A 27,254-nucleotide genomic window follows, 5' to 3' on the forward strand; every position below is an offset into this window, starting at 1 on the left:
TGCGTTCTGTTTAGGTGTTTTTAAAGGGATGGTATACCACTTGAGTATGTTTTAAAGTTCATGGAACTTAAGTGTGAGATATCGGTTTATTAGGTTATTGGGCATGCAATTTAAAGGGTTGTTGGATTCCAAGTCCACTCTTGCACTTCCTCCTCCTTTCTTCTCTCCTCATCTCTCTCCTTTGTTTTCTCTCTCCATCCTTGACTGCAATGTCTAGTATGTGTTAGGACTAGGATGTGACACCACAGGCTCAATGCAATTGGACCAGCCAGTCATGGTTTGAAACCTCTAAAATTTGGAAAACTTTTTTTTTTAATGTATTCAGGAATTTATTATTGTGAGGGATACCTAGTTAGCACATTTAGGTAACCATATGTGATGTGAGGACCCCTAAGGAACATGGCACAGAAGAGGAGATAAAGGGGTGTTAGTCTGTTGGATCTTGGTTACAGTAGAATGGGTTTTAGAAACATGTTTGACTACTTTAGGGTGGGGCCAAGGGAAAACCAGCCATGTGTCTGTACTCATTAGCAGTTTAGGAGCTGAATTCTGGACACCATCTAGTTTTCTTTCCTTACTGCTTTGTTTAGAAATAGGAAGATTCTTTCTTTAACTGTATTTGTAGCCTCTTTTGTTTTTTTTGTTTTTTTGTTTTTTTTACTAATTTCAGCAAGACTGAAGGATATATATATATATTTAAGGGTTTCTCTGTGTAGCTTTGCACCTTTCCTGGATCTTGCTCTGTAGACCAGGCTGGCCTTGAACTCACAAAGATCCACCTGCCTCTGCCTCCCCAGTGCTGGGATTAAAGGCATGCGTCACCACCACCCGGCTAGGAAAATATTTTATTTTATTTTTATAAATTTAATAAAATAAACTTTTATATTGGGCATTCCAAGTAAGTTTTGTTTGGCTTGGTGGAATTGTACTAGAAATTTTTTTTGGAAACAAGGTCTCTCAGTGTAGCCCCTGGTTGTTCTAGAACTCACTATGTAGGCCAGTCTGGCCTTGAATTCACAGAATTCTACTTACTGCTGCCTCTCAGTGCTTGGGCTAAAAGGGTATGCCACTATGCTCAGCTGGAGATACTTAATTTGGAGAATAGTTAAGAAAGCCTGTATTTTGCTCATAAACAGATTACAATGCTAGAAATTCCTATAACCTGTTTTATAGTTATGCCCCCAACCAGTATAAACTGTTTATAAGTTTTTCAGTATTCATACTTGTCACTGTTTTTTATAATTGCTTATTTTCCTCAATTTTTTTTTTTCCTGATTGTAAACATCAGAAACAGAACAGGAAGGGAAGGTCCCTTAGGATCTCATTTCTGGTTCAGCCAGAGACATCTCAAAATTGTCTGTCTCTTTATGTATTGTCTTTTTTTTCCCCCCTATTCTCTATTTGAAAAGACTTGTAGTTGCAGGGGCACCTTGTTGTCATTCCTGCCTTCTAGAGATTCTCACCAGAACAGTCCCTCTCAGTGTTTTTGAAAGTCTATTACATATCTTTAGATTATAATTGGTCTATTACCTTGGTGTATACCAGTAGTCTAATGTACATTTTCAGTTTTTGCTCACTTAGAATATTTTAGTATATGAAATGTCAGGCACCATTCCTACAGTCCTATATACATATCATCTGTGAGCATCTTCACTTATATTTCCGAATAACTACACATATTTATGAAAGACAAATAAATGCCTAGATGAAAGATTGAACCCATGACAGGAATATTTAAAATTTTGATATTCAGCCAAGTTTGACAACAGCTTCAAAAGCTTTCTACTAGTTTATTCTCCCCAACAGCATATGATTGTATTGTTTTCCTACATTCCTCACGAATATTGTATTAATGTTTTTTTAATTCTTGCTAATTTCAAAGACTGTAGAGTTAATAGTTTAACTTCTTTTCATATCTTTAAGTCCTTCATATTAGGATATGCTCAGTAAGCTCCTGAGTATGCTCTAACTGTTATAAAAGTGATGTGCTCATTAATGTTAATCCATTAAAATGAGTGCTTTAAATTATTTGAATAAATAAAACAAACATATCTTATTAACTCAGGTAATAAATGAGTAATAATTTGGAGGTGGCCATGCGGTCTAATTGTAGGGAAGCTAGAAGAAAATTGAGATGGCTTTAGGGAGTATGTTATTTAGTTTAGGAGTTATTAAGTGGAAAAAGGAAAAACATAACTGGGCAAAAACATAACATACCTATAACTTGGGAAGCTGAGGTAGGAGGATGGCTATACAGGAAGACATGTTAGAGAGGGTTTGAAAAACTGTAGCAGAGTCCTGGGCTGGAAGCTCAGGGCTCAAGGGCTTCTCTAGCATGTATGAGGCTCTAAAGTGGATCCCTGGTACTGAAAAGTGAGCAGAGATTAACAACTGAGTGTGTAGTTATGATTAAATATTATAAATTATGCTCAGGTTTTGCATTGGCCTAATTAATGGGGAATTCAACTAAGCTTTCTTATAGAGACTTGAGGGAGCTTGTAATGACAAGTCTATATACTTGGGATTATTGTAATTTGTAGATGTAACCAATCGTCTTATTAAAATAAGAAACACAGAGCCAATGTAAAAGAGAAAGCCGAGAGGTCAGAGCTCAGAGATAAAATCTTACCTCCTGCAGTGCTCCTAACTTCCCCGCGAGAGAGCTACTTCCTGTTTGTCTGTGTTTAAATAGTCTTTCTCTTCTGCCTTCTCATTGGTTGTAAACACAATCACATGACTGCCTCATCACTGCCTGTAAGTACCGCCCTCCAGGTCTTAAAGGCGTATGTCTCCAATACTGGCTGTATCCCTGAACACACAGAAATCTACCTAGCTCTTCTAACCATCACACTCTTGCTATGGCTCTAATAGCTCTGACCCCAGGGCAACTTTATTTATTAACATAAAATTAAAATCACATTTCAATACAAATAAAATATCACCATAGTAATTTATGTCAAGAAAGGATTGAGCTCTCATTAATCATAGAAGTTGAAATTGTAGTGCATAATTGTAAGGCCAAATGTTAAGAAACTGAATAGACTTCAGAAGGCTTAAGAAATACAGGTTTGCTAGGAAAAGAGCTAAGATTGTTGTCGATATAGGACTGTACCAAAAGGAATTTAGATATGTCTTATTCATACATGGGGCATTATAGCCCAGGAATGGTTATAGAAGTGATTTTAAAGAGGACTGACTCTACACTTGTTCTCATGGGAAGTTGATGGCAATAGTAGATATTGAGCAGAGTGATGTCAGTAAGAATGGGCAACAGTGATAGGGAAGAGGACTTTAGACAACAGGACTCAGTGTGGAAGGTAAAGAATACTGACGTCAAGAAAAGGACATCTGAGAATTCGACTATTGGTAGCTATTTCCCTCTTTCATAATTCTGACTTAAATTCACTATTTTTCAGATATAAGAAATCTTAATTCTTAAGTTCACTTTTGTAGTCGTTGATTATTAATATAATGATGACATCTGTTGCCGTGTGGCCGAACCAAATCATCAAAAATAGAATGTGGTATTTTGATATCATTTGATAATATAAATGGCCTTATTTTCTACTGATTCCATTGTATGTAAATGTTAGCCTTTGTACAGTTTTATAAGTGTTTGAGCTTTAACAGCCCCTTTATTTTAAGCAATATTTTGATTTGTCTTCGATTTTATTTTTACTGTCATAAAATATACGTAACATAAATCTTACTGTCTATAGAGTGTATTCTTGTGTGATTCTCATCACCATTCCATCTGTTTCCTTTCATCTTGTAGAACTGAATCTCTGAGCCCATAAAACTATAATTCCCCTTTCTTCTGCCCCAGCTTCTGGCAGCCACAGTTCTGCCTTTTTTTCTGATTTTGACTGTGCTAAGTACCTCATGTAAGTGAACTCACAAAATACGGCTTTTTGCTAATTGGCTTATTTCACAGTTTTTATAATGTCCTCCATGTTTGTCCTTAGCACAGTACATGTCAGTTCTTCCCCTTAAAACTGAAAACTGGTATGTATAATACTGCTTCTTATCCACTTGTCTGTCTATGGACACTGGGTATAATTCACATTTTAGCTGTTGTGATTATTACTTCTATCAATATGACTATTAATATCTATCCAAAGTAGAGTTGTTGCATCATATGGTAATTTATAATTCAAAGCAACTATCATACTGTTTTCCACAACAGTTGCACACTATCTTACATTGCCATGTACTCAGATTTGCCTGAGAATTTCTCCACACCCTTGCCAAAATGTTCTGTTTTTTTGGGGGGGAGGCATCTCACTCCCACTCTTCCCCAGAGTAGGAAGGAGCAGCAGGAAATATTAGTTAGAAGTATAGAGGGGAGCTGGGCAGCAGTGGCACACTCCTTTAATCCCAGCATTCGGGAGGCAGAGGGATATAGATTTCTGAGTAGTTTGAGGCCAGCCTGGTCTACAGAGCGAGATCCAAGACAGGAACCTAAACTACTTGGAGAAACCCTGTCGCAAAAAAACTAAAACCAAACCAAAACAAAAAAGAAGTATAGCGGGGAGAGAAACAGATAGAAATACAGGATAGCCTCAGGAGGGCCTGGATTCTAATCCACTGGGCCCTGTCTCTGACCTAGGGTTTTTAAAGGAATACCAAGGGGTGAGCAAAAGACCTCCCCCCAGTACAGCCAAGTGCAGACCATCTCAGACACCTGGTATTCAGACCTGTGGTCCAATCATTCTCTTTATGCAGACCTGCTAGGTACAGCCTAAATGTGCTCCAATATGTCCCCCCTTCTTAATATATTAAAAAACAAAACAAAATAGCTCCCCATTAAGACCTCACAGCAATCTCCGTAGCTGTCACACCTCCCAGTATAGGAGTAGAGGATGATAAAGATGGCATTTCTTTTTTGGAATGGGTCTAAGGTAACTACAGCAGTCTTAGCTGCATCAAGCCCTTTCTAAATCAAAAACTCTTGATGCAACTGCATCGATCTTAAAGACTCCATTAGCTTCAGCATTAACATTAACAGGTTAACATAATTCTAACATAAATATTGCTATACGTAGTTGCAGTTCTCTCAAACATATCTTAAAGCAAACTCTTAATAAAACCATTTGAATTTCTTGCTAACAAAACATAGGATAAACTGATGTATTCACATCAAACTTAAATTCTTCCTTAACTTTACCAAACCATGGTGCATCAGTATCAATAGGTTAACATAATAATTCTAACATAAACATTACTAAACACAATTATAATTCCTACAAACCTACATTCAACCGTAATTCACTCATAATTCTCCCTTTTCTTTGTAATTTTTTTAAAAATGAATCTCGAACCTAATTAGAAAAACCCCAAACTGTTTCTATTTAAACAATTCCATTTTTAAGCAGTTCCATTTTTACATAAATTGTTTCATAAATCACCAGCATTTATAGAGTCTATATACATAAGTCCCATTGCAATGAAATCACTTCTGTCCATTTCATTTCTTAAGTTCAGAAGTTCAAAAAGAGTTCTAGTACCATTGCTAAAAGTTCCTCTGAGTGCTCAAAATTAGGGCCTGGCTTGTCTTTGTATAGCTCTCAAGAGTTGTAATGACTCTGAAACAAACATTTCCAAATATGAGGAGTCCTGTAACCAAAACTCTTTTTCAATTTTAAGCAAGCCTCTCTGAAACTTTCTTTTTCTTTTCTTTTCTTTTTTTTCCCCCCAAGACAGGGTTTCTCTGTGTAGCTTTGCGCCTTTCCTGGAACTCTCTTGGTAATCCAGACTGGCCTCAAACTCACAGAGATCCGCCTCCCTCTGCCTCCCGAGTGCTGGGATTAAAGGCATGTGCCACCACTGCCCGGCCTCTCTGAAACTTTAATTCAGGCTTTTACAGTTTTTACAGTCCTGTTCTGTTTGTGCCTCCTGGAAGTGGGCCATTCCTGGACCAGGCTAGAGAGCTTTCAATCACCACACAGGCTCAAGGCTCCTTCAGTTGCTATGAGCTGAATCATGGTCCTCCCACAGCAACTCTGGCTCTGGGAGAGTCCCATTTCCTGCTTCATTGTTGGTCCAGTGTTCAGCACCCCAGGTGCCAGAAATCCTCCACGGCATTCAGCAGTTTCCACAGAGTCACTGGAGCACAGCTCTCACCTCCTTAGCTTCTTGGGCTCCCGCATGTCTCAGCTGCCTGTCCAGCACTGACACCCCTTCTCTGCCCTTGGCCTCCGCCATGACTCTCCTGAGCCACTTGCTTGGATTTCTGCCTCTCCTGTGGCTTTGCAGTCTCCAGTCACCAGGGACCTAGGCTCTGGGAGACAGACCTGCTTCAGCAGCTGGGGTCCGAAGTCTTTGCTGCACACCATTGCTTGCCATTCACCTTTCTCTTGGCATGCCATCTCTGGTGGGCTTGCCAGGCTGCTGCCCACCATTTGCCTTTCTCATAGCTTAGCATGTCTGCTCCTCATCGTGGCTTCCTTTTGGTAGAAAGCTTGCAAACCCTTGTGTGTTTGACACCTGTGCTACATTGATGTTCCATGGGTCTCCGCAGCTCATGCCTGCTGCTACTTTCTGAAGCTGGCAGCCTATGAAGTTGCTTTTTGTTGTTATTGGTGGCTCTTGGGACTGCCAAGTTTGCAGTCTGCTAGGGATGCTACTTCTTGTGTCCCAAGTTGGGAAAACCTACTCTATTGTTTACTTTTTATTAAACCTTCACCATATAATCCCTCTATTAAACTTTCACCATGTCCCTAGACCTAAATCCTATATCCTACCTTATTATACTAAGTCTTACTTAAGCCTACACAATATCTTTATGCCTAAAGCTTCCTATAAGCTTATATTCTTAAAGAAACTCTATAGGACTATGTTAGCAAATATTCTATGCTAATATATAAACCTACATTTTTATGATTTTATTATTCTTAAAGAAACTATAGGACTACCTTAATTAATCTTCCACCCTAATATATAAGCCTACATTTTTTATGATAAAGAAACTCTATAGGACTACGTTAGCAAATATACACTTAGATTTACAACTAGCATGACCATTTACTACATGTCTTTATATTTACTTATTTATACTTCAGACAAGCTGATACTCTTTTTTTTTTTTTTTTTTCCCCTGAGACAGGGTTTCTCTATGTAGCTTTGCACCTTTCCTGGAACTCACTGTGTAGCCCAGGATGGCCTCCCAAGTGCTGAGATTAAAGGTGGGAGCCACCACTGCCCAGCCAAGCTGATATTCTTAAAGAAACTCTATAGGATTACCTTAGCAAATATACTTATATTCATACAGAAACTCCATAGATTTACTTTACAAGCTTATATTCTATTAAGCAAACTCTCTATAGGGCTACTACTAGCAAATATGTAACTTACCAAACACCTAAAAGAAACTTCTTAACATCTAGAAGAGATTTAAAAAAGATTTCTTAATATCTTGAGGAGATGTTACATCATCTTTCAACTACACAGAGTAACTTTCTTTGGACTTCATTTAGAAAATAGAAAGTAAACTGTTAGTTATCAAACCTAAAAAGAGAATGAGAAGAAAAACCTAAGGGGCATGATGTCTTTCTGAGTGACTTTACTGCCCTTAGAGCTAGCTTAGCTCTTTGTTATCTAGCTGCCATTAAAAACACTCTGTGCAGCTATTAGGCAATATAAGGCATTTTCTCAAAAGAGCCTGTATCTATCTGAAGCTGGTCAAAAGCGTCACAGCTCCAAGCTGCTTTCCTTTCCTTTCAGTTTTTCATTGGTATTGACATTCAGTATACTCTCAGACAATTTTCCTCCTTCTTAATTTTTTGAAAGCTGTTCTTGAAGTTTACTATGAGTATCTTTTTTAAGAATGTAAGGTTTATTTTATTTTTTCTATTTTTCTTTATTAAGAAATTTTCTGCTCACTTCACATACCACCCACAGATCCCCCCTCCTCCCTCCTCTCACCCCCAGCCCTCTCTCCCAAGCCCCTCCACATCCCCACACCCCCCAAATCAACGTCTCCCATGGGGAGTCAGCAGAGCCCAGCACACTGAGACTAGGCAGGTCCAAGCCCCTTCCCACTGCACCAAGGCTGTGCAAGGCATTGCATCACAGGCACCGGATTCCCAGAAGCCTGCCCATGCACCAGGGACAGATCCCGATCCCCCTGCCTTGGTGCCCCCCAAACAGTTTGAGCCAAATAACTATCTTCCGTATCCGAAGGGCCTAGTCCAGTCCCATGGGGGCTCCACAGCCACCAGTCCACACTTCATGGGTTTTTAAAATGATATCAATGTTTCTCTGGAATCTTAAACACGACTCAATCTCATAAGCTTTTTTCCTTTTAATTATCTCCTGTGAGGCAAGCTGTTTGTTTGCTCTCAGCTTTTTGGGAAGTAAATCTAAGCTTTCTCGCAATGCTTACAAACTTCATTTTGAGCTGAAAAAAGTTTTTCTGGGCACTATTGTCATTTTTAGCAGAAAAACTACCTTTCCCAGAAAGCCTTTCTCTGAAGTGTCATGCTATTACTACATTTTGCATCATGCCTTTCAAACAAAACTTATTGTGTCTGTTTACAGGGTCGGTAGTTTGTGTTCATACTGAAATCAAGCTTCTGCTTTTTTATCAAGGGAGGTTTTCACTATCCCTAAGCTCGCATTAGGACAGGTACTTCCCTAATGAGACATTTCACCTGGCCCTGTTCCCAAGCAAGTTGCTCCTGTCTGCCCTCAAGCACTCACAGGGAGTTTATTGGCTAAGGTAAAAACCCTTCAGGGCTTCACTCCCTCTCCTCACTGGCTGAGTGAGGGAAACTGAAAGCGCTTGAAACAAAGCTTTTTTCACGAAGGTCTTTTCCCTGCTAGAGAAGAGAGCTTTCCGCCTGGACACTTCTCCGGCCTGTCCTGTCCTGGCTCCGCTCTTTTCCCAGATGGTGTCCCTGACACTCAGTTTTACTGCTGCTTCCACCTGCACTTTTCCGTCTCTATGGCTAAGTTCTCGCTGCAGGGGGATTTCTGGCTGCCTTTTTTTTTTTTTTTTTTTTTTTTAAATGGCCTGAAGAGACAAGAGCTTAGAAGAGAGATTTTTTTTGGAAGTCAAGTCCTGCTTCCCTCATTGCAGGGAGGAGTTTTAAAGCCTCCATTGCTTTCTCACCAGCAGCCGCTCCCCCGTCTTCAGCTTTCTGCCTGCACTTTTTTTGGTAGGCTGTAACTGTAGGGAACTTTTGGCTGTTGCTTTTTCTGGCTTGAAAGAAAGAACTTAGCAGAGAGGTTTTACCCTGTTTTAAGAGGTTTTTTTTTTTTTTTTCTTAGAGTGAATCATGGGTGATTTCCTGTACTATCTCCAGGTGATTCTTATTTTTGCACTTACAGAAAGAAAATCTGAGAGAAAGTTTTGAAAGGCTTTTAGTACTTTGAGAGGGAGAGAGAGACCACCAAGTTTTCCCAAAATGTCTGTTCTGTAAACTTTGGCTTCAGTGGCTGAGAGGAAACTAATTTTGTTGGTAGTATGTTGTAAAAGTGCTCTCAGGCAGTGCTGGCAGAGCAGAGGGTTTTGTTTCCCGAGTCTGCCTCAGGGATAATTCTTATCCTGTCATTTGTGACCAAAAGCTTCCCACAGGACTCCCCCCCAAAAAAAAGCTCTTTGATAGATATTTCCTCTGATTCTTCCCAAGATTTTGCATTCATAGCCCCATAGTTAGAAAATTAAAGACCTAGTTTCTCTGTCTTGTACCTTAACATAGTCTACAGTATGTGTTCATTTGGTTGCTTGGTTTGTGCTGGGGATTAGGTTTAGGGCCTTGTGTGTACTAGGCAATCATTATACTTCTGAGCTATAGCTCCTAATGACTTTGTGGTCATTTGTAATCTCATAATATGAGTAATTACATTATATTTGATAGTTAAGAGGTTGTGGATGAATTTAACCATTAACTGAGGAAAGTGGAAACCATAGAAGGAGGAAGGAATGAAAGAGCAAGTAGGAAGTAGCAAGTAGGAAGTGGAGAGACTTGCTCTGTTTTTTATTTGTTTGTTTTTTTTTTTGTTTTGTTTTTGTTTTTGATTTTTCAGACAGGGTTTCTCTGTGTAGCTTTGTGCCTTTCCTGGATCTTGTTCTGTAGACCAGGCTGGCCTCTAACTCCAAAGATCCGCCTGCCTCTGCCTCCCGATCAAAGCGTGCGCCACCACTGCCCCTCAAGACTTGCTTTGTTTTATGTACTGTAATTATCATGTAATGTAAAACTTCTTCATGTGTAGTTCTTCATCTTAAACAGCCTCTCTCTTTTCTCATTTTGGAGATAGTCTGAGAAAATATGAATTAGCATTATGACATTTCTGTGAATCATAATTCTGCAATAAAGTGCCCATGCTTTTTACTCAAGGAGATAGTATTTTTCTTGATTTGGTGTGACTGACAAAGAGGGCCTTTTGACATTAGACATTTAGTTATCATCTTGTTCATGATCTGGGATAATTGTAATAATAACATACAGAAATTAGTTTTGCTTTCTCTTGGGGAATCTTTCAGTATTTTATGGTCTATTTTCCCTCTCTGTTTGTCAGTGGGCTTTGTTATTTTTTGAGACAGGGCCTCTGTAGCACTGAACTCATTGTGTAGACCAGGGTGGCTCTGAACTCATGATCCCCCTGTCTCAGCCTCATGGGTGATAAGATTACGCCAGGCATGTGCCACAATGCCAATAATGAGCATTAGAACATCTTTGAATAATTCATTAGTATTAATGTGTTATAGTTCTTTGTGAAGTTATCAATACACTTTAGCTTTTAATAATGTAGTCAAACAGTATGACTTTACCAGGTAATCCTTTTTAACTAGGTCATCTTTTATAAGCAGTAATTGCTATTTATCAGATTTACCTAAAGTTTTGAAAATTTGGATTTTCTTTGTGTTCTATGAGTAATTAAATATAAAGCACTAAAATAAAGAAGCAACAAAGAAATATACTGAAAACATCTGTTTCTTGGATTGCATTACTGTGAGGGAGTTTTTCTGATTTTGATGAGGTAGCTGGGAGTGAAATGTCATCTTGAATGGTTTTATTGTATTTTGAGATCATAGTATAGTTAATGTTTTAGAATACTGAATGATTAAGTATTTAAAAGTAAGCTCATTTGGATAACTGTACTCAGAATTGAATATGAATACAATTTTACACAATACTGGAGTTTAGAGTGTTAAATTTAATCTTGAACATTTCAGGATTTAGAAAACTCTTTCTCAGAAGTTCCTGGTTAAAGAGGAAAAAAAAAGTTCCTGGTTATTTCAGGTGCTTATTTGTTACTGAATAAATTTTTTTCCCTCCTCAGTTCAAAGCAGTATTCAACGGTTTCAAGAGAAGTTTTTTATTTTTGCTTTGACACCTCAGCAAGTTAGAGAGATATGCATATCAAGGTAAGAGGAATATTTCAAATATAATTTTCCTTAAAGGGTATGTGTTTGTCTCCTAGAGTTACCATAACAACATATGATAGACTGGGTGCCTTAAACAAAAACTTATTCTCAAAATTCTGGAGAGTTCTGTCAAAGATTGAGGTATTTATGTGGTTATTCTAAAAGCCTTTTCTTAGGGCTTATACGTTTTTTTCTGTGTCACACATAACTTCTTGTTTTCTGTACAGTGCATCTCTTTGTGCAACATGACATTGTCATGACACCATGTCTATTAGCTTAGGGTTTCCTTTAAGAACTTTAACTGCATCTATAAAGGCAGTTACAAATACAGTCACATTGTGGGCTAAGATTTCCATGTATAAACTTTTGGGGCCCACAGTTCAGTCTGTGAAAGTTGGACTATTCCATGCCTTGGTGCATGGTACAAGTGTGATGTCAGAAAATATCAGGAATTCAGGAATTAGTTCTCTTTTGTTATGTAGCTTCAGGTATTGCACTCAGATCATCAGGCTTGGCATCGAGTGCCTTTGCCACTGAGCCTTGTTGCCAGGGCCAGTTGGACTATTTCTTAACTAATACAAATATAGTTTGACTAAGATTAGTCAAGTAGTAAATACTGTATATTAGAAAAAGTTGAGCTGGGCGTGGTGGCACATGCCTTGGGAGACAGAGGCAGATGGATCTCTATGAGTTTGAGGCCAGCCTGATCTACAAAGCGAGTTCCAGGACAGCCAGGGCTCTTACACAGAGAAACCCTGTCTCGAAAAATGAAAACAAAACAAAACAAAAAACCAAAAAGTTGCAACCTTTGAATTAAATCTTAAGCATCTTTTAAGTTATTTTTAGTCAAATTTACCAGTATATTTTTGTTTGTTTGTTTGTTTGTTTTTCTGGTGCTTGGAATCAAACACTGAGCCTTTGTGTGTGCTGGGCAAGCCTCCTATCACCCTCAATATTTCAAAGGAGAATTTTATTTCAAATAGGGCAACATAATAAAAGAACTTGTGAAATTTGGGCATCATGGTGTATGCCTGTAATCCTAGTGTTCCAGAGGTAGAGGCAAGAGGATCAGAAATTCAAGGCCAACTCTGGCTACCCAAGATTTTGTTTCACAGTAAAAATGAATTTGATAGCCCAAAGATAACTTAACTATAAATCAACATTTTGAGACTAAATGTGAATTGGATTAATGATTCTTGGATAAGAATAAAAACTGGGCCAGGCGGTGGTGGCACACGCCTTTAATCCCAGCACTTGGGAGGCAGAGGCAGGTGGATCTCTGTGAGTTGGAGGCCAGCCTGGGCTACTAAGTGAGTTCCAGGAAAGGTGCAAAGCTACATAGAGAAACCCTGTCTCGAAAAACCAAAAAAAAAAAAAAAAAAAGAATAAAAACTGGGCTGGGCATGTTAGCGCACGCCTTTAATCCCAACACTCAGGACACAGACTTGTTTTGTGAATTGAAGGCCAACCTGGTTTACATACTGACACCTGTCTTAAAAAGAAAAGTACTGGACAGTTTCATGTTAACTTGACACAGGCTAGAGTCATTTTGGAAGAGGGAACTTCAATTTACCAAACACCTCAACTAGGTTGGCTTAAGGGCAAGCCTGCTGTCTTCCTTAGTGTTCTGTTTCTGTGGTGAAACACCATGACCAAGGCAGCTTATAAAAGGAAGCATTTAGTTGGGGGCTTGTTTATAGTTTCCTTAGTCAGTGATGATCATGGCAGGAAACAGGGAGTCACTGGAGCAAAAACTGATATATAGCCTGATTTGCAGGCAGAGAGGGTGGGGGAGGAAGAGAGGGAGAAGCACAGGGACACTGGGTCTAGCATGGTCTACCTTTTGAAACCTCAAAGGCCACTCCTAGTGACACACCTCCTCCAACAAGGCCACACCTACTCTGACAGCGCCACACCTCCAAATCCTTCCCAAGTAGTTCCTCTAACTGGTGACCAAGTATTCAAACAGGAGCCTGTGGGGCTGTTATCTTTCACACACCACCACACTTGCAGTGCATTGTCATCTTTGTTGATTGATTACTGGGTACTATAAGAAAGCAAGCTGAGTAAGCCAGTAAGCAGCACTTTTCTCTGGCCTCTGAATCACCTCCTCCCTCCAGGTTCTTGCCCTGCTGCGTTCATGCCTTGACTTCCCTCCAGGGTGGAGTGTTGTTACCTAAGAGTCATAAGCTGAAATAAATAAACCCTTTCCTCCCCAGACTGAAATGGTCATTGATAGACTCCAGACCCAGGGTACTGCCTTCTCGAGGGGGCGCCCCAAGAGCCCAGACTCCAGTCCAGTTGATGCAACAGCAAGAGGTGTTTATTAATGAGGCTGTACAGTCGGGCAAACTCAGCTCCAGAGAGCAAGAGTTGCCTGCTACTGCAGCCCCATGGGGGTTTTTAAAGGAAAAACTCACAAAAGCCATAAGATTACAGTTCCCATACAATTTCGTTTCCCAAGATCATGGTCTGATCACAGAGTGGGTGCAGTCACGTCCGCATGTACATTCTTCCTGAAACCTCAAGGGGGCTATCAGGGCGGGAGTGGAGTTTACACAAAGGCCACAGTGGTCCTTCCTGGAACACTTGCAACTATCCGAGTCACAGTTGAGCACATCTCTTAACAGAAATCTTTTTACATTGTTACATTGTTGTAGGGGTGAATGAGTAGTGGCTGAGTCAGGTTGCCCTTGGAACTAGTTTTCTTTTTAGTTCCTTATTCTCTTGGGGCTTGGGGGGTGTAAGCCTGAAGGGTTAGGGTCTTTCAGTCATGATGTTTATCACTACAATAGGTACTGTAACTAAGACCACAGACAAATAGAACCACAAAAACCAGAACAGTACATGGCAAAACTAGCTACATAGTCACCTTCCCTAGCCTAAATAATAGGAACCCCAAACAGAAGAAAAATTGTTAATCTTGTAAGTTTTGGATAGAGAAGAGGAGGTCCAGTGACATTTAACTTAGGTGAAAAGAAGAAACTCAAAGTCATTTTATTATTCTGCAAAAATCATTTAGGAGGTAAAAAGGGAAAGGAAGTAGTATGTAGCATGATCATTTTCATTTAAAGAGGGAATCATTTTGCAGGTGCTGAAGAGATGGCTCAGTGGTTCAGAGCACTTGCTGCTCTTGCAGAGAATCCAGGTTTGGTTCCTAGCTCTCTCCAGGTTCATAACCATCTGTAATTCCAGTTAGGGTTCTGGTGCCCTCTTCTAGTCTCTGTTGGTACCAGACATGCACACAAACAGTATACTACATAAGCACAGGCAAAATACTCATAAAAATAAATAATCTTTTCTAAAAGGATAGGCAGTCATTTTTGTTGTTAATACATTATTCATGGCCCTTTTCTTCCTTTTCTGGCACTAGGGCACTCAGACATGACTAAGGAAGTAAGTGCTCTACTACTGAACAACAGAACTCCCATTCAAGCTTCCTTCTTACAAGAGTGAGCAGTAATGGATTCTCCACAGGTGCCTTCCCTTGAGGAGATTCTACCAGGTCCAGAACAGATACTACAAGCAGCTAGGATGCTAATCTGAGGGATAGCAAATGACTCTAAGCACACAGAACTCTTTAGTCCGTTCACTTTATTCTAAATCAAATTTATCTACACATTTTCTGTTTTCATACTTAACTCCTCTCTGTCCCCGTTCTCTCATTATTCTATCTAGTTCTTTCCATCTTCTTTTCTTTGTTCCCCAAGCGCGCGCGCGCACACACACACACACACACACACACACACACACACACACACACACACACACACACATATTCATTAACAACTTGTTAGTAAAAACTACAAAGTAAACTCTCAGGGACAAGCATTCTGTCAAGGGTCACACTTGGCAAAGACTTGGTCAGCTCAGTTGGTGACTGACAACAGCTGTAGGTTGTAAAAAGTTCTGGCTATTTCTCTTTTTTTTTTTTTGGTTTTTGAGACAGGGTTTCTCTGTGTAGCTTTGCACCTTTCCTGGATCTCACTCTGTAGACCAGGCTGGCCTCAAACTTACAAAGATATGCCTGGCTCTGCCTCCCGAGTGCTGGGATTAAAGGCGTGCGCCACCACCGCCTGGCCTGGCTATCTCTTAAAGGGATAGATAGCTTCAAGGGTACAAAGGGAAGAAATTAAACCAATGAGAGATTTAAGGAAAAGGCAAAGAATACATGTACTATTTTATGTGATTAATAATATCCAGTCATGTTTGGTCAGTTAACATCCTTTTTCTGTTAATCACCTGGATTTCAGGACCTATACATAACTAGTCTACTGAACCTAAAATCTTTATTAAAAGCTGGTGTAGAAATAAATACAAAGTGTTAATTGTTTTTTGAATCGGAGTGGGGGAAGCTAGTGGAGGAAGCTTAGGGCAACATAGGTGCTATTGATCTCTTGAAGGACTGATATACGCCAAGGCCAGACACCTGCACTATCACTTCTAGTTGGCTATAATTCTTCTGAGGGGTTTTGATCCAACAAGGCCAGGCACCTGCAATTCCGCGCTGTGAAGTTCCACGAGGACACTTGGCCAACTTTGCCTTGTCAGTGGCTAAGGATGGAGAATAAGACCTCTAAGTGTCTACAGTCCAAATGGAACAATAGATCTAGTATGAAGCATATTTTTGTATGTTTGTATTCATAAAAATTGTACAATTAAATAAGAAACCATCTTCTAGACTATCCACAATTATGTGTGCCCATAAGATTGAGATGTAATCATGAGATTACATGTACACATTACATGGAAATGCATGGTAAATGGGGAGATATTATAGCTGTTATCGCACAAGAAGTTTACAACAAGAAACAGCCAATTCATTCAAAAGGCAGTAATTCTATAACACTTTGAGTGATAGTTTCCTCCAACAGAACCTTGGTTCTGATAGGTTGACCTAATGAGCCCTAGTTGTCCCCTGCTGTATACTCTCATGGTCTTTTGCTACCAGCAGCTCTCAACGAAGGATTAGATAACCGAGGGTATTGTAGGTTAAGTTATGTCCTGGGACTATAGTGAGAAGTAGAGGGAAGATTTGAAATCAAATGAGAGTTCTTCTTTTTTTAACCTTTTCTTTAAGGATATTTCTTTGAGATGTTAACATGAGTTTTTTTAAAAGAGAAAGGATAGAAAGTAACTTTGGGAAATTCTGTTCTTAACATATGTATTTATAGAAGTATATTTCAATCTTTATCATGTAAATGTGCATTGTCAAGCTTCTAAGTGAGTATATCCAGATTATGCATCTTGAAATTTTTGACCACCTAACATTTGAAAGTATGTAGAATGTGAGGAAAAGACTCTGAGACACAACTTTAGATTCGATGATTAATCATACTGTTCTTATTAAAATTACATATCTTTTGTTGTTGTTTGGTTTTTTTTGGATTTTCAAGACAGGATTTCTCTGTGTAACAGTCCTGGCCATTCTGGAACTCTATAGACCATACTGGCCCCAAACTCAAACAGATCCACCTGCATCAGCCTCCCAAGTGCTAGGACTAAAGGTGTGTGCCACCACTGCCCGGTAAAATTGTATACCTTAAAAAAAAAGTCAAGATTTTATAATCTGTAAGGTTTGAGGTTCTACGGGGTAATGTTTATATAAATAAACTGGTTTGTAGTAGTCTTGGGATATTACTAAGCAAACAAAGAAATAAGTAAATTATATGTTATATAAAAATGTATCATTAATCTCTTATCTAGTGGTAAATCCTTGCTTAAGGTCAACACTAAGTGATTGCTAGGTACAAGGCGAGATATGAAATGACATAATCACGTTCCACAACTGGTTGTGGTCTTGTTTTGTTGTTGTTGTTTGCTTTTTTTTGTTTGTTTGTTTTTTGAGACAGGGTTTCTCTGTGTAGCTTTGCGCCTTTCCTGGAACTCGCTTTGTAGACCAGACTGGCCTCGAACTCACAGAGATCCACCTGTCTCTGCCTCCCAGGTGCTGGGACTAAAGGCGTGCGCCGCCACCACCGCCCTGCTTTGTTTTTTGAGCCACAGTTTTCCCCATGTAGCCCTGGCTGTCCTGGAATGCTCTATGTAGACCAGGCTGTTCTTAGTCATAAATCCACCTGCCTCTGCCCCCTAAATGGGATTAAAGGCGGAATGCAGTCTTGGTAATGAGCCAGATTATTTAAATAAAATGTCCATTGGCACTGCAAAGTGTTATATTAAAAAAACAATTAGTTATGGCAAATCAGTTGCTGTGAGTAGATAGGAGATCACTGTTAATCTTGGTGTCTTAGAAAGCTTTAATGAGTTAATAAGTGTGTGTGTGTGTGTGTGTGTGTGTGTGTGTGTGTGTGTGTGTGTGTGATGTGTGTATGCGCACACGTGCGCGCCTGAACGTGCACAGTTGTAAGTTGTTCCAAGCTACTTGCGCTATCTCTCTAGCCCCCAGTGACCATGTAATCTTCAAATCTGGTTTTTTTTTCTTTCTTCTTCTTCTTCTCCCTTTGGTGTTTAAAAACCTGTGCTGTAGGACTTCTTTGTCAAATTCCTATGTTGTCACCTGACAGCACCTCTCACCTGCTCTTTTTCTCTTTCTTTCTTGGCTGGGGCATGGCTTCTCATCTCTTCCTCTTCTGTAGCAGCTGCACACTTTCTGCCTCTCTGGGCTCACCTCTTAGCATTTGTCTTTCAGATCGTTTCCCCAACCTATCAAAGTTCTGATCTGTATCTCTGGTTGAGAATCCCTGCACTAAGGAAGGAATCACTAAACAGAAGTAGAATTACTCTTGTACAATCCTGGGTTCTAATTGGATTATCGCAAGTAACTTGAATTTTGAAGACAAATTAGATTTCATTTTTTTTTTTCCCTGTAGGAATTGTCACATTTTATTTTGGTTGTATCTGCTAGCGTGAATCTTTAAGTAAAGTACCATGTTCCATTTATCTGTGAAGCTCCAGAGGCCAGATTACATTGTTTGACTTGAATAAGTGAAACATTTTAATGCTTTGTTGAAGAAATGCTTAGAAGGGGTCAGTATTATAGAGGATATTGGAATATTTTGAAGAAATGCTTGAGGATGTAGAAAATTTTAAGGATGTAGGCTCTTGGAAGAAAGGGAAGCAGCAGGAACAGAAGAGAGAGACATCTGCTTATACTCCTTGTGCCCCTCTTAAACCCAGGCATTTGAGTGACTGTGTTTAATCAACACAGTAACTTGATGAAGTAGTTGTATTCATTTTCTGTCTTTAAACACACAAAGAAACTAAACAGAAAAGTTGCCTGATTCGCCCAAGGTCAGAAAACTTGGGATTAGAGAGTTTAAGTTAGTTACTACTGTGCCTTCCTTCCAGAGAACTATAAAATAAGAAATAGGAAGGAAGCTGAAGGCTAAAGTTGCTTTTTCAGGTTTCTCAAGATAGTTCTACACTGTAGTATTTTTCCTGGTACAGTCCAACACTTAGAATAATGGCTAAGAGTGATACTTTTTTTTTTAATATCAGATTTTATATATTGAATTTAAAAAGTGTTCTTTTGAGGTAGGGTGTCATGTAGGCCCAGGCTGGCTCCAAAGTTGATGGTTAGCTAAGGATAACCTTATATTCCTGATCTTCATACGTCTGTGCTGGGATTTCAGGCATACACTACCATGTGGCTGGCTGGGTTTTTTTTTATTTTTATTTTTATTTTTTTGCCAACTTGACATAAGGTAGAATCATCTGAGAGGAGGGAACCTTAATTGAGACTATGCCTCCGTAAGATTGGGCTATGGGTAGGAGTGTAAGGCATTTTCTTAATTAATGGCACTCTTCCCTGGCCTGCATCAGCTCCTGCATGCAGGCTCCTGTGTTATGTATATTATGTATGCTGTGATCACTGAGCCATTTCTCTAGCCCTTGGAAGTCTTGTGAAAATGCAGATTCTAATTGTATAAGTCTGGGGCAAGACATGATACTCTGCATGTTTAATCACCTCCTAAAAACAAACAAACAACAAACAAACAAACCGTTCTTAGTGTAGACTCCATTCTGAGACTAAATATTCCAGAAATAATAAAAGATTGTATGTCTATAGTTTCATACATGGTTAGGAAGTTACACTTATTATCATGTTCAAACTATAGGTACTAGTTATAATTCTGTTAGAATTGCCTGTGTAGCTCAGAATCTATGAGACTATACTCAAGCCAATAAGAATGACCTGATGAATGAAAGTTTATATTAAACAAAAAAGTCTCTAAGTGATTATCAGGGGGATTATCTAAGTTTGATCAAGGGGAAGAACAATTGAGCATGTAGATTTTAATAAACTCCTTCAGCGCCTAGAATGTTCTTTTCATGTTAACTAAATTTGCTCTGCATTAAAGCGAATATCGTATCACTGAAGTTCCTGTGAACTGAAAATATACCTTAAAACTGATATGAGGAAGGACTAAAGGTTTAGGAAGTAGTGGTTACAATTATTGCATTGTTTTGTTTGTTTGGTTAGTGTCATTTTACATTTAAAAAAATTGTGTGTGTGTGTGTGTGTGTGAACTCAATCATGGCAGTCTTGAGTGGTGGCCAGAGGTCGGTGTTGGTTATCTTCTGTGTTGTCTCTGCCTTGTTCATTGAGCCAGGATCTCTGTGAGCCTGAAACTTGTTATTCTAGTTAGGCTGACTGGGCAGCAAGACTCAGGGATTATCTTGTCTCTATAAGTCTTGCCCCCTGCAAAGACTGGGAGGAGATTAGGTATAGTTGTTCACTGTTAAAACAGCACCCCTGCTTTAACATGGGTGCTTAGGATCTGAACCATTACCTACTGAGTCATGTCTTCAGCCCTTGCTCCGTGAAATTTTATTGTACTTTCTTAACCCCCCACCCCCCCCTTTTTTTTCTTGCCAATAGGGATTTTTTGCCAGGTGGCAGGAGAGATTATACAGTCCAAGTTCAGCTTCGGTGAGTTTGATATTTTCCTAATTGCTATGTGCATTGGAATTTTAAAACATGTAAGCATGTTTGGTACCCTAACAACTTTTTTTTTTTTTTTAACAGACTTTGCTTGGCAGAGACCAGTTGCCCTCAAGAAGATAACTATCCCAATAGTTTGTGTATAAAAGTAAATGGGAAGCTCTTTCCTTTGCCTGTAAGTTGTTATCTGTTTACCAGATTTTTGTGTAAGTTTAGTATAAATCCTGACAAGCATAGAAACAGTGACAGCTTGGTACTGATTAATAATTCTAACCACTTTTAGAGAGGTGCATAAAGCTCCTTGGATAAATAAATGGCTGATATTGGGCCTAAGGAAGATAGAATGAGCCTGAAACATTAAATTCTAGAATTCAAGAAAATTTTGGTTGGCTCTTGTATCATATCTAATAGCTGAACTTGGGATCGTATAAAACATGTTGTAGTGAATTTCTGAATTAGCTGGGTTTGGCCTGTGGATTTAACAAGGAAAACAGAAATAGCAACAGAATCTAGGATTTCTAGGCTTGGCCTTGTTGATGCACACACTTGGGGCCCCAGGGAGCAAGTAATTGATTGGCAGCTTGTTGTCTAACAATGAAGCAACTTCTAGAATATATACAGTGTACTTACATAGCCTGTTTCTGGCCTGAGATTACTGGAATCTTCAAATCCTTAGGTCTTAAAATAGCACTTAAGTTGTCGAACTGTGCTAAATATTAGTTCCCACTGCAGCCTGGAGTACATCACTAAATTGGTATGGTTGTGTAGAAGGCTAACAATGCTGTATAATTCAGGAACATGAGATAAGCCTGTTTCTTGAGCACTACAAAGCAGAGGTATATATTTGTTGTGATTGAAGTTCCCTGTGACTCCACTGGTATTGCAAATTGCCTTTTCAGCAAAAGCAGCTGTTAAGAGACAGGGAAGCTGTTTGACATTCCTGCTAGGCGACTTGACTTGGAATGATTATGTGAACAATACCTTTGTATAGCTGAACAAGTCACACAGTGCAGTCCAGGAATCTAGGTTCTCCAAGAACCAAGTGCTTATAACTGTTCATGATTGAGGCCGCCCTCTGTTGCCAAGAAAACCGACCTTCCATAGTTGTTAGCATATCCTTTGTCTCATTCTTGGCTGTGGGGCTTAAAAACCTGAAAAATTACTTGTCCCTTGAATTTAAGAAAAAAAAAAATATACGTGTGTATGTGTGTGTGTGTATGTATGTAAGTAATATTCGTGTGTGGATTCATAGGAGTGCCATGGTGAACATGTGGAAGTCAGATGATAGTTTTGAGGACTGAGTTCTCTCCATCTTTATATGGGTTCTAGGGATTAAACTCTGATCCCCAATTTTACATGGCAATCTCGTTTATCTGAGGAATCCATTGGCCTGCTGAATGAATTTTACAGAGCTTAAGCACTGCTATACCACTTACTCACTCTTCTACAAGATGTTTGAGAAACTGAAGTCTGAGACAGTCCTTTGAGGACACAAGGAGAAATTAAAGGATCTGGGTCTGCGCAATCAGGGAGGATTGCTTACCTTACATGATCTATACACGTTCAAAAGCCATGTGAGTTGGGCATGGGAACACGCCTGGAATCCCAGCAGGTGGAAGGCTGAGACAGAAGGATCTAAGGTTCTTGAGTGTACTGCACAAACATCTGGACCAGAGGAGGAAGTACTTAGGAAGTACTTTATTTACTTTGAGCTGAAGTATGGGTGGTTGGATGTTTGTAGAAGGAAGTCTGGCAAAATCACAAATCATAGGATGATTCTGTGCATACTTTATGTGATATCTCCCCCCCCATTTATTTTTTATTGCTTAGTATGTGCTAAGATTCATTGGACTCGCCTTGTTTACCTCTTTGACTGTCCTTGAAGAAACATAAAACTGTAGAGGCTTTTTGTGTGTTTACAGACTCTCAACCTATCCAGTGTGATATGACTGTGCCATTGATGGAGTTTGCAGTGTACCAGATCTTCCTAAGCTTGTTGACATTTTTATAGTAACTGATGGCTGTACAGTGTATTTGTGTAAGTTTCACAAAACTCTAAATGGCCCAGTCAGTACCATGCTTTGACTTAGTATATTAATGGTGAGGTCTATAACTTCACTATGACAGGTCTTTGTTACTCTTCCAGACATTTTGAGACAAAGAAAATGAGATACTTGGGTACTCCTCTGAGAAATTGTTAGACAACGTTGGTGTCTGCCTTAAAGCACCAAGGACCCTTAAGTCCTTACATTAGGCTGTTTGTGGAGATAGGAGTTCTGTATAAAGCATCCTTTGTCTGAAGAGTCTGGCACTCAACCTTGAGCCAGGGGTGCTGTGAAGAATAAGAATAAGAATGTGAGTATTGGGAGAAAGACAAAACCATATTTCAAAGATAGCAGCAAGGCACTTGGTGTTTTGCATCAAATCCACAAACTTGATGAAAACTTCTTCCCTGTTGTTTTGAGACCTGATTGGCCTGACACTTAGTATGTGGACCAGGCTATCCTAGTTACAACTGCCTGCCTGTCTCCTGAGCTCCAATATTATAGATGTGTGCCACCATACCTGGGAAATCTTAGGGGAACAGATGACATAAGCTGACATGCAGCTGATGAAAAACTTCTCAAAGTACCTGTTGGTCCCCAGTTACTAGTCAATGGGGTAATGAAACATAGTGTCTTTATTTACACTTAGCAGGATTCTGAGGTTCATGACAATCATGTAAGTTTACTGCAGCCTCAAGAAAGATACAGTGGATCTTTAGGGGTTAAATTAAGCTCTTTAGCTTGTAGGACCTAAATCCAGTTGTAAAATGCATTAATAGGCCACAAAAGATTTTAACTTGTTCTTGCCCATGATCTCAATTTGCTAAAAGATCCTGCAGGGATAGTCTTGATAGGATTATTGAATTTGCCATGGTAAATCTGAACATAACTTGTCTTTGACCTAGCATAAGTCTTTACCTGTGTGACTTATAATATTCAGTCATTGTGGACCCATTTGCAGATAGCAACTATATATTACATGTACAAAGTAAATGGAATAGGAAATGTAAATTGCTTTGACAATAGTGTGTCCTTGGACTCCCACATATCAAGTAAGTGATAAAAGCAGCTTTATTTTTACCCACTTCAAGATGATTTCATTTTTTTAAATGTATGTGTTGTGTGCATGTATGTAGTATTTTGTGTTCACATGTTGGCTTGTGTTCAGGCTGAGGTATGTATATACATGCATGTAGAGGCCTGAAGTTAATGTTGGGTATCTTCTTTGATCAGTCTCCACTTTTTGTTTGGAGGCAGAGTATCAGACTGAACCCAGAGTTCACCAATTCCTGCTAGTCTAGCTATCCAGTTTGCTCTGGGCATCTTATGTCTCTTCTCTTTTGTTGGGATTATAGGAGGCTGCCATGCCATCCTGGCCTTTTCCTGTGTTCTGGGCACCAGAACTTTGTATAGTCTTCATACTTGTACAGCAAGTGTTTTATCTATGGAACTGGCTACATGTTTTAATTTTTAAATTTGTGTGGGATGTACATGCGTCACAGGTTGACATTGAGATGTCTTCCTCTATTCTCCATTTTAATTTTTTTGAGACAGAGTCTCTTGCTGAACCTGGAACTCACCAACAGTCTTAGTTTCTTTTCCTGTTGCTGTTATAAAACACCCTGATAAAAGCAACTTAAGGGAGAAATTTCCCCCTTGATGGGAAGTCTTCCTATGGAAAGTGCAAAGTAAAGCCCTTGGATTGATGAATCAGTGAGAATGGGATAAGGAGCTTCCATGTACTTAATGATGTGTCTAAAAATTCAAACCTAAGGGCCAGAGAGATGACTCAGTAGTTAAGAGCACTTGCTGCTCTTGCAGAAGACCTGGGGTTAGTTTCCAGCACTCACATAGGGTAACTCACAATAGCCTGTAACTCCTGTTCCAGATTCCAGCACTTGCCTCAGATTCTTCTTGTCTCTGCAGGTGCTGAACATGCGCGCGCGCACACACACACACACACACACACACACACACACAATTTTTTTTTTTTTTTCCAGAGCTGAGGACCAAACCCAGGGCCTTAAGCTTGCTAGGCAAGTGCTCTACCACTGAGCTAAACCTCCAACCCCATAACATCTTTTTTTTTGTTTTTTTTGAGACAGTGTTTCGCTGTGTAGCTTTGCGCCTTTCCTGGAACTCGCTTTGTAGACCAGGCTGGCCTCAAACTCACAGAGATCTGCCTGCCTCTGCCTCCCGAGTGCTGGGATTAAAGGCGTGCACCACCACCACCCAGCTCACACACACAATTTTAAAAAAGACTAAAGAAATAAAAGCTGAGCCTGAAGCTTACTGAGGAGAGGGAGGCAATACTGACCCCACAGCCTTGTTCATGCTAAGCAAATGCCCTGTGTTGCTTTGAACACTCTGAACACATTTGCTCTTCCTTTCTCAGCTCTTGTCTCTTCCACTGTTGAAATGCCTTGTCACTCACATTCCAACTAGAGTTGATCTTTAGGGAGGGCATCAGTTTGTTGTTGTTGTTGTTTTTTAAATCATTTTGGCAGACCTCAAGCTACTGTTTTTATTTGGTTAGCTTACCAATAGATAAAGCAAAAGCAGAATTATTTCCTAGGTCTCAAACAGACAAAAGTTTTGAATTTATAATTGCTTAAATACTGGTATTGATATTCCTGTGTTTGTTGCTTGTTAAGTACTATCGCTTTCCTCCTTACTGCTTTGGGACAGATCTCCAACTGAATTGGAAGCTGTTTTCCCTAGGCAGACTGGATGGTCATCCAGCTCTTGGGATCCACCTTTGTCTGCCTTCTGGTGCTGGAGCTGCAGGCCTGTGTAGCCCAGCTTTTTATATGGATGCTGGGGGCCTGAATTAGGTCCTCATATGCCCACTGAGCCATCTCCTCAACTCCTAAAGTAAGAGGGTCTATTTTTGAGTTTTTCTTTTCCTCTTGGTTTCACATTAACCAATTTAAATGGGCACACCCCTCTTAAACGTATAAATACACACTACTGCTATTTCCATGTTATAATGCAAGTTCTTTCTGCAATAGATTTTGATGATGTTTAGAATTTTGTTGGTAGTTGTGGATGACAAATTATCATATGGATACTCACTTAATAATTACTATACTCGCTTTAAGAGACAATGAAGGAGCCGGGCGGTGGTGGCGCACGCCTTTAATCCCAGCACTCGGGAGGCAGAGGCAGGCGGATCTCTATGAGGTCGAGGCCAGCCTGGGCTACCAAGTGAATTCCAGGAAAGGCGCAAAGCTACACAGAGAAACCCTGTCTCGAAAATCCCAAAAAAAAAAAAAAAAAAAAAAAGAATTGTATATACTATAAATAAAAAGTAAGTATATTTCCTATTTAAAACAAAGTCAAGCCAATTTAATATCAACTGAAATTGTGGTTTTTAAAACAATTTGTTATCCTGGGTTTTTTGTTTTTAGTTTTGATGTGCATTTGTTGTTATTGTTTGAGACAGAGACTAACATAGTCCTAGCCAACGTGCAACTCACGGAGATGTATCTGCCTCTTGAAAGCTTTTGGGGTTGTGTTTTGTTTGTTAGCTTTTTTTGTTCTGTTAAGATTTTGTTTCAGTTTTATTTGGGTATGTGTGCACACATTCATTTGTCTGTGGGTGCCAGCAGAGTCCAAAAAAGGGAGTCTAATCCTTTGAAGCTGATGTTATAGGCAAGTGTGAGAAACCTATTGTAGGTTAGTGGGAATTGATCTTGGGGTTTCCGGAAGAGCAGCAAGCACTTTTAAAGATCAGCCATCTTTCCAGTTCCTAAACCTGGTTTTAAAGATAATAGTTTCTCTTTCATTCAGAACAGACAGTAGAAAGCATTTTTAACTACTCACAAGATTTTAATGAATTTCTTTTTCATTCCTAAAGATTGCTCTCTACTCCTTCCCACTCATGTGTATGTGTTTTGTATGGGGCCTTCTTTAGATGAGCTATTATTGAGGTGTCAGTTTGTCTGTATAGTTGGTCTTCTGTAAAACGATTCATAGCCAGTATGGCAAGATATCAACATTAATTTGAATGGTGGAGTATGGATTTTTATCTTTGTATTTGTATCTAAGATAAAATGAAGATAACATAATGTAACAAAAGTTAGGCAAGATCCTGTTGTATCTTGGAGAAAGTGTTTAAATCCTACAGAGCCTTTAAAATGATTTTGTTGTGTGGTTGTAGGGCTATGCACCACCACCTAAAAATGGGATTGAACAGAAGCGCCCTGGACGCCCCTTGAATATTACATCTTTAGTTAGGTTGTCGTCAGCTGTGCCAAATCAGATTTCTATTTCTTGGGCATCTGAAATTGGAAAGGTAAGAATTTTTTTCCTGGATAGGATGAAAGTGTGTCTTCATTAGGAGTTGATTTCTTTTTTTAGGATACCAGCTTTATAGTAATTTCTTGTTGCTGTGACCAAGTACCTGATAGAAGGAATGAAGAGAGACACTTGTTTTGATTCATAATTCAAGTTAATGTCGTCCATCATGGTGGACAGAGCATGGTGGCAAACAGCTACCTTCTCCATGTCTCAACTTTACTTCCAAAAGGCTCCACAGTCTCAAAATAGTGCCACCACCAGGGGACCCAGTCTGCAAACACATGAGCCTATGAGGGACATTTCACATTGAAACTGCAGAACTCTTATTTCTTTCAGCTTCCTGACTATAACCTCTAAAAAAAAGGCTTTTTCTATGCAGTGATGATAATGTAGAGGTTAACTTTACTTTAATATTTTATGAATTTTTTTCATTTTATAGTGAAAATATGTGTGTGTTTATATTTCTTCAAATAGTGGTTTAATTTAAACTCAGTGTGTGTCTAAGTGTTTTTATAAACTGAAAACATTTATGAAGAGGATCAAAAACAGCTTATTGGCCTTTGTGGAAAATGATTAACAGTACTCATAATTTAAAATGATCTGTTAATAACCTATTTTTAGCCTGGTGGTG

At 39.3% G+C, this 27,254-nt stretch overlaps 1 protein-coding gene across 17 annotated transcripts in view; it reads left to right on the forward strand.

Moving 5' to 3' along the window:
- Positions 1-27,254, forward strand: part of Pias2 (protein inhibitor of activated STAT 2) — an 86,386-nt gene that overhangs the window by 25,592 nt on the left and 33,540 nt on the right. For 14 of the 17 annotated variants that reach the window (XM_076555533.1, XM_076555534.1, XM_076555535.1 and 11 more), the window contains 4 exons: positions 11,287-11,371; positions 20,214-20,264; positions 20,361-20,451; positions 26,484-26,618. In XM_076555533.1, coding sequence (XP_076411648.1) covers positions 11,287-11,371; positions 20,214-20,264; positions 20,361-20,451; positions 26,484-26,618 — 362 coding nt within the window. The remainder of the gene's footprint in view (positions 1-11,286; positions 11,372-20,213; positions 20,265-20,360; positions 20,452-26,483; positions 26,619-27,254) is intronic. The other 3 variants (XM_076555540.1, XM_076555545.1, XM_076555537.1) reach the window with 1 other exon arrangement.

Source organism: Peromyscus maniculatus, chromosome 19 (genome assembly GCF_049852395.1).
Source record: "Peromyscus maniculatus bairdii isolate BWxNUB_F1_BW_parent chromosome 19, HU_Pman_BW_mat_3.1, whole genome shotgun sequence".
In the NCBI taxonomy this organism is placed as follows: Eukaryota; Metazoa; Chordata; class Mammalia; order Rodentia; family Cricetidae; genus Peromyscus; species Peromyscus maniculatus.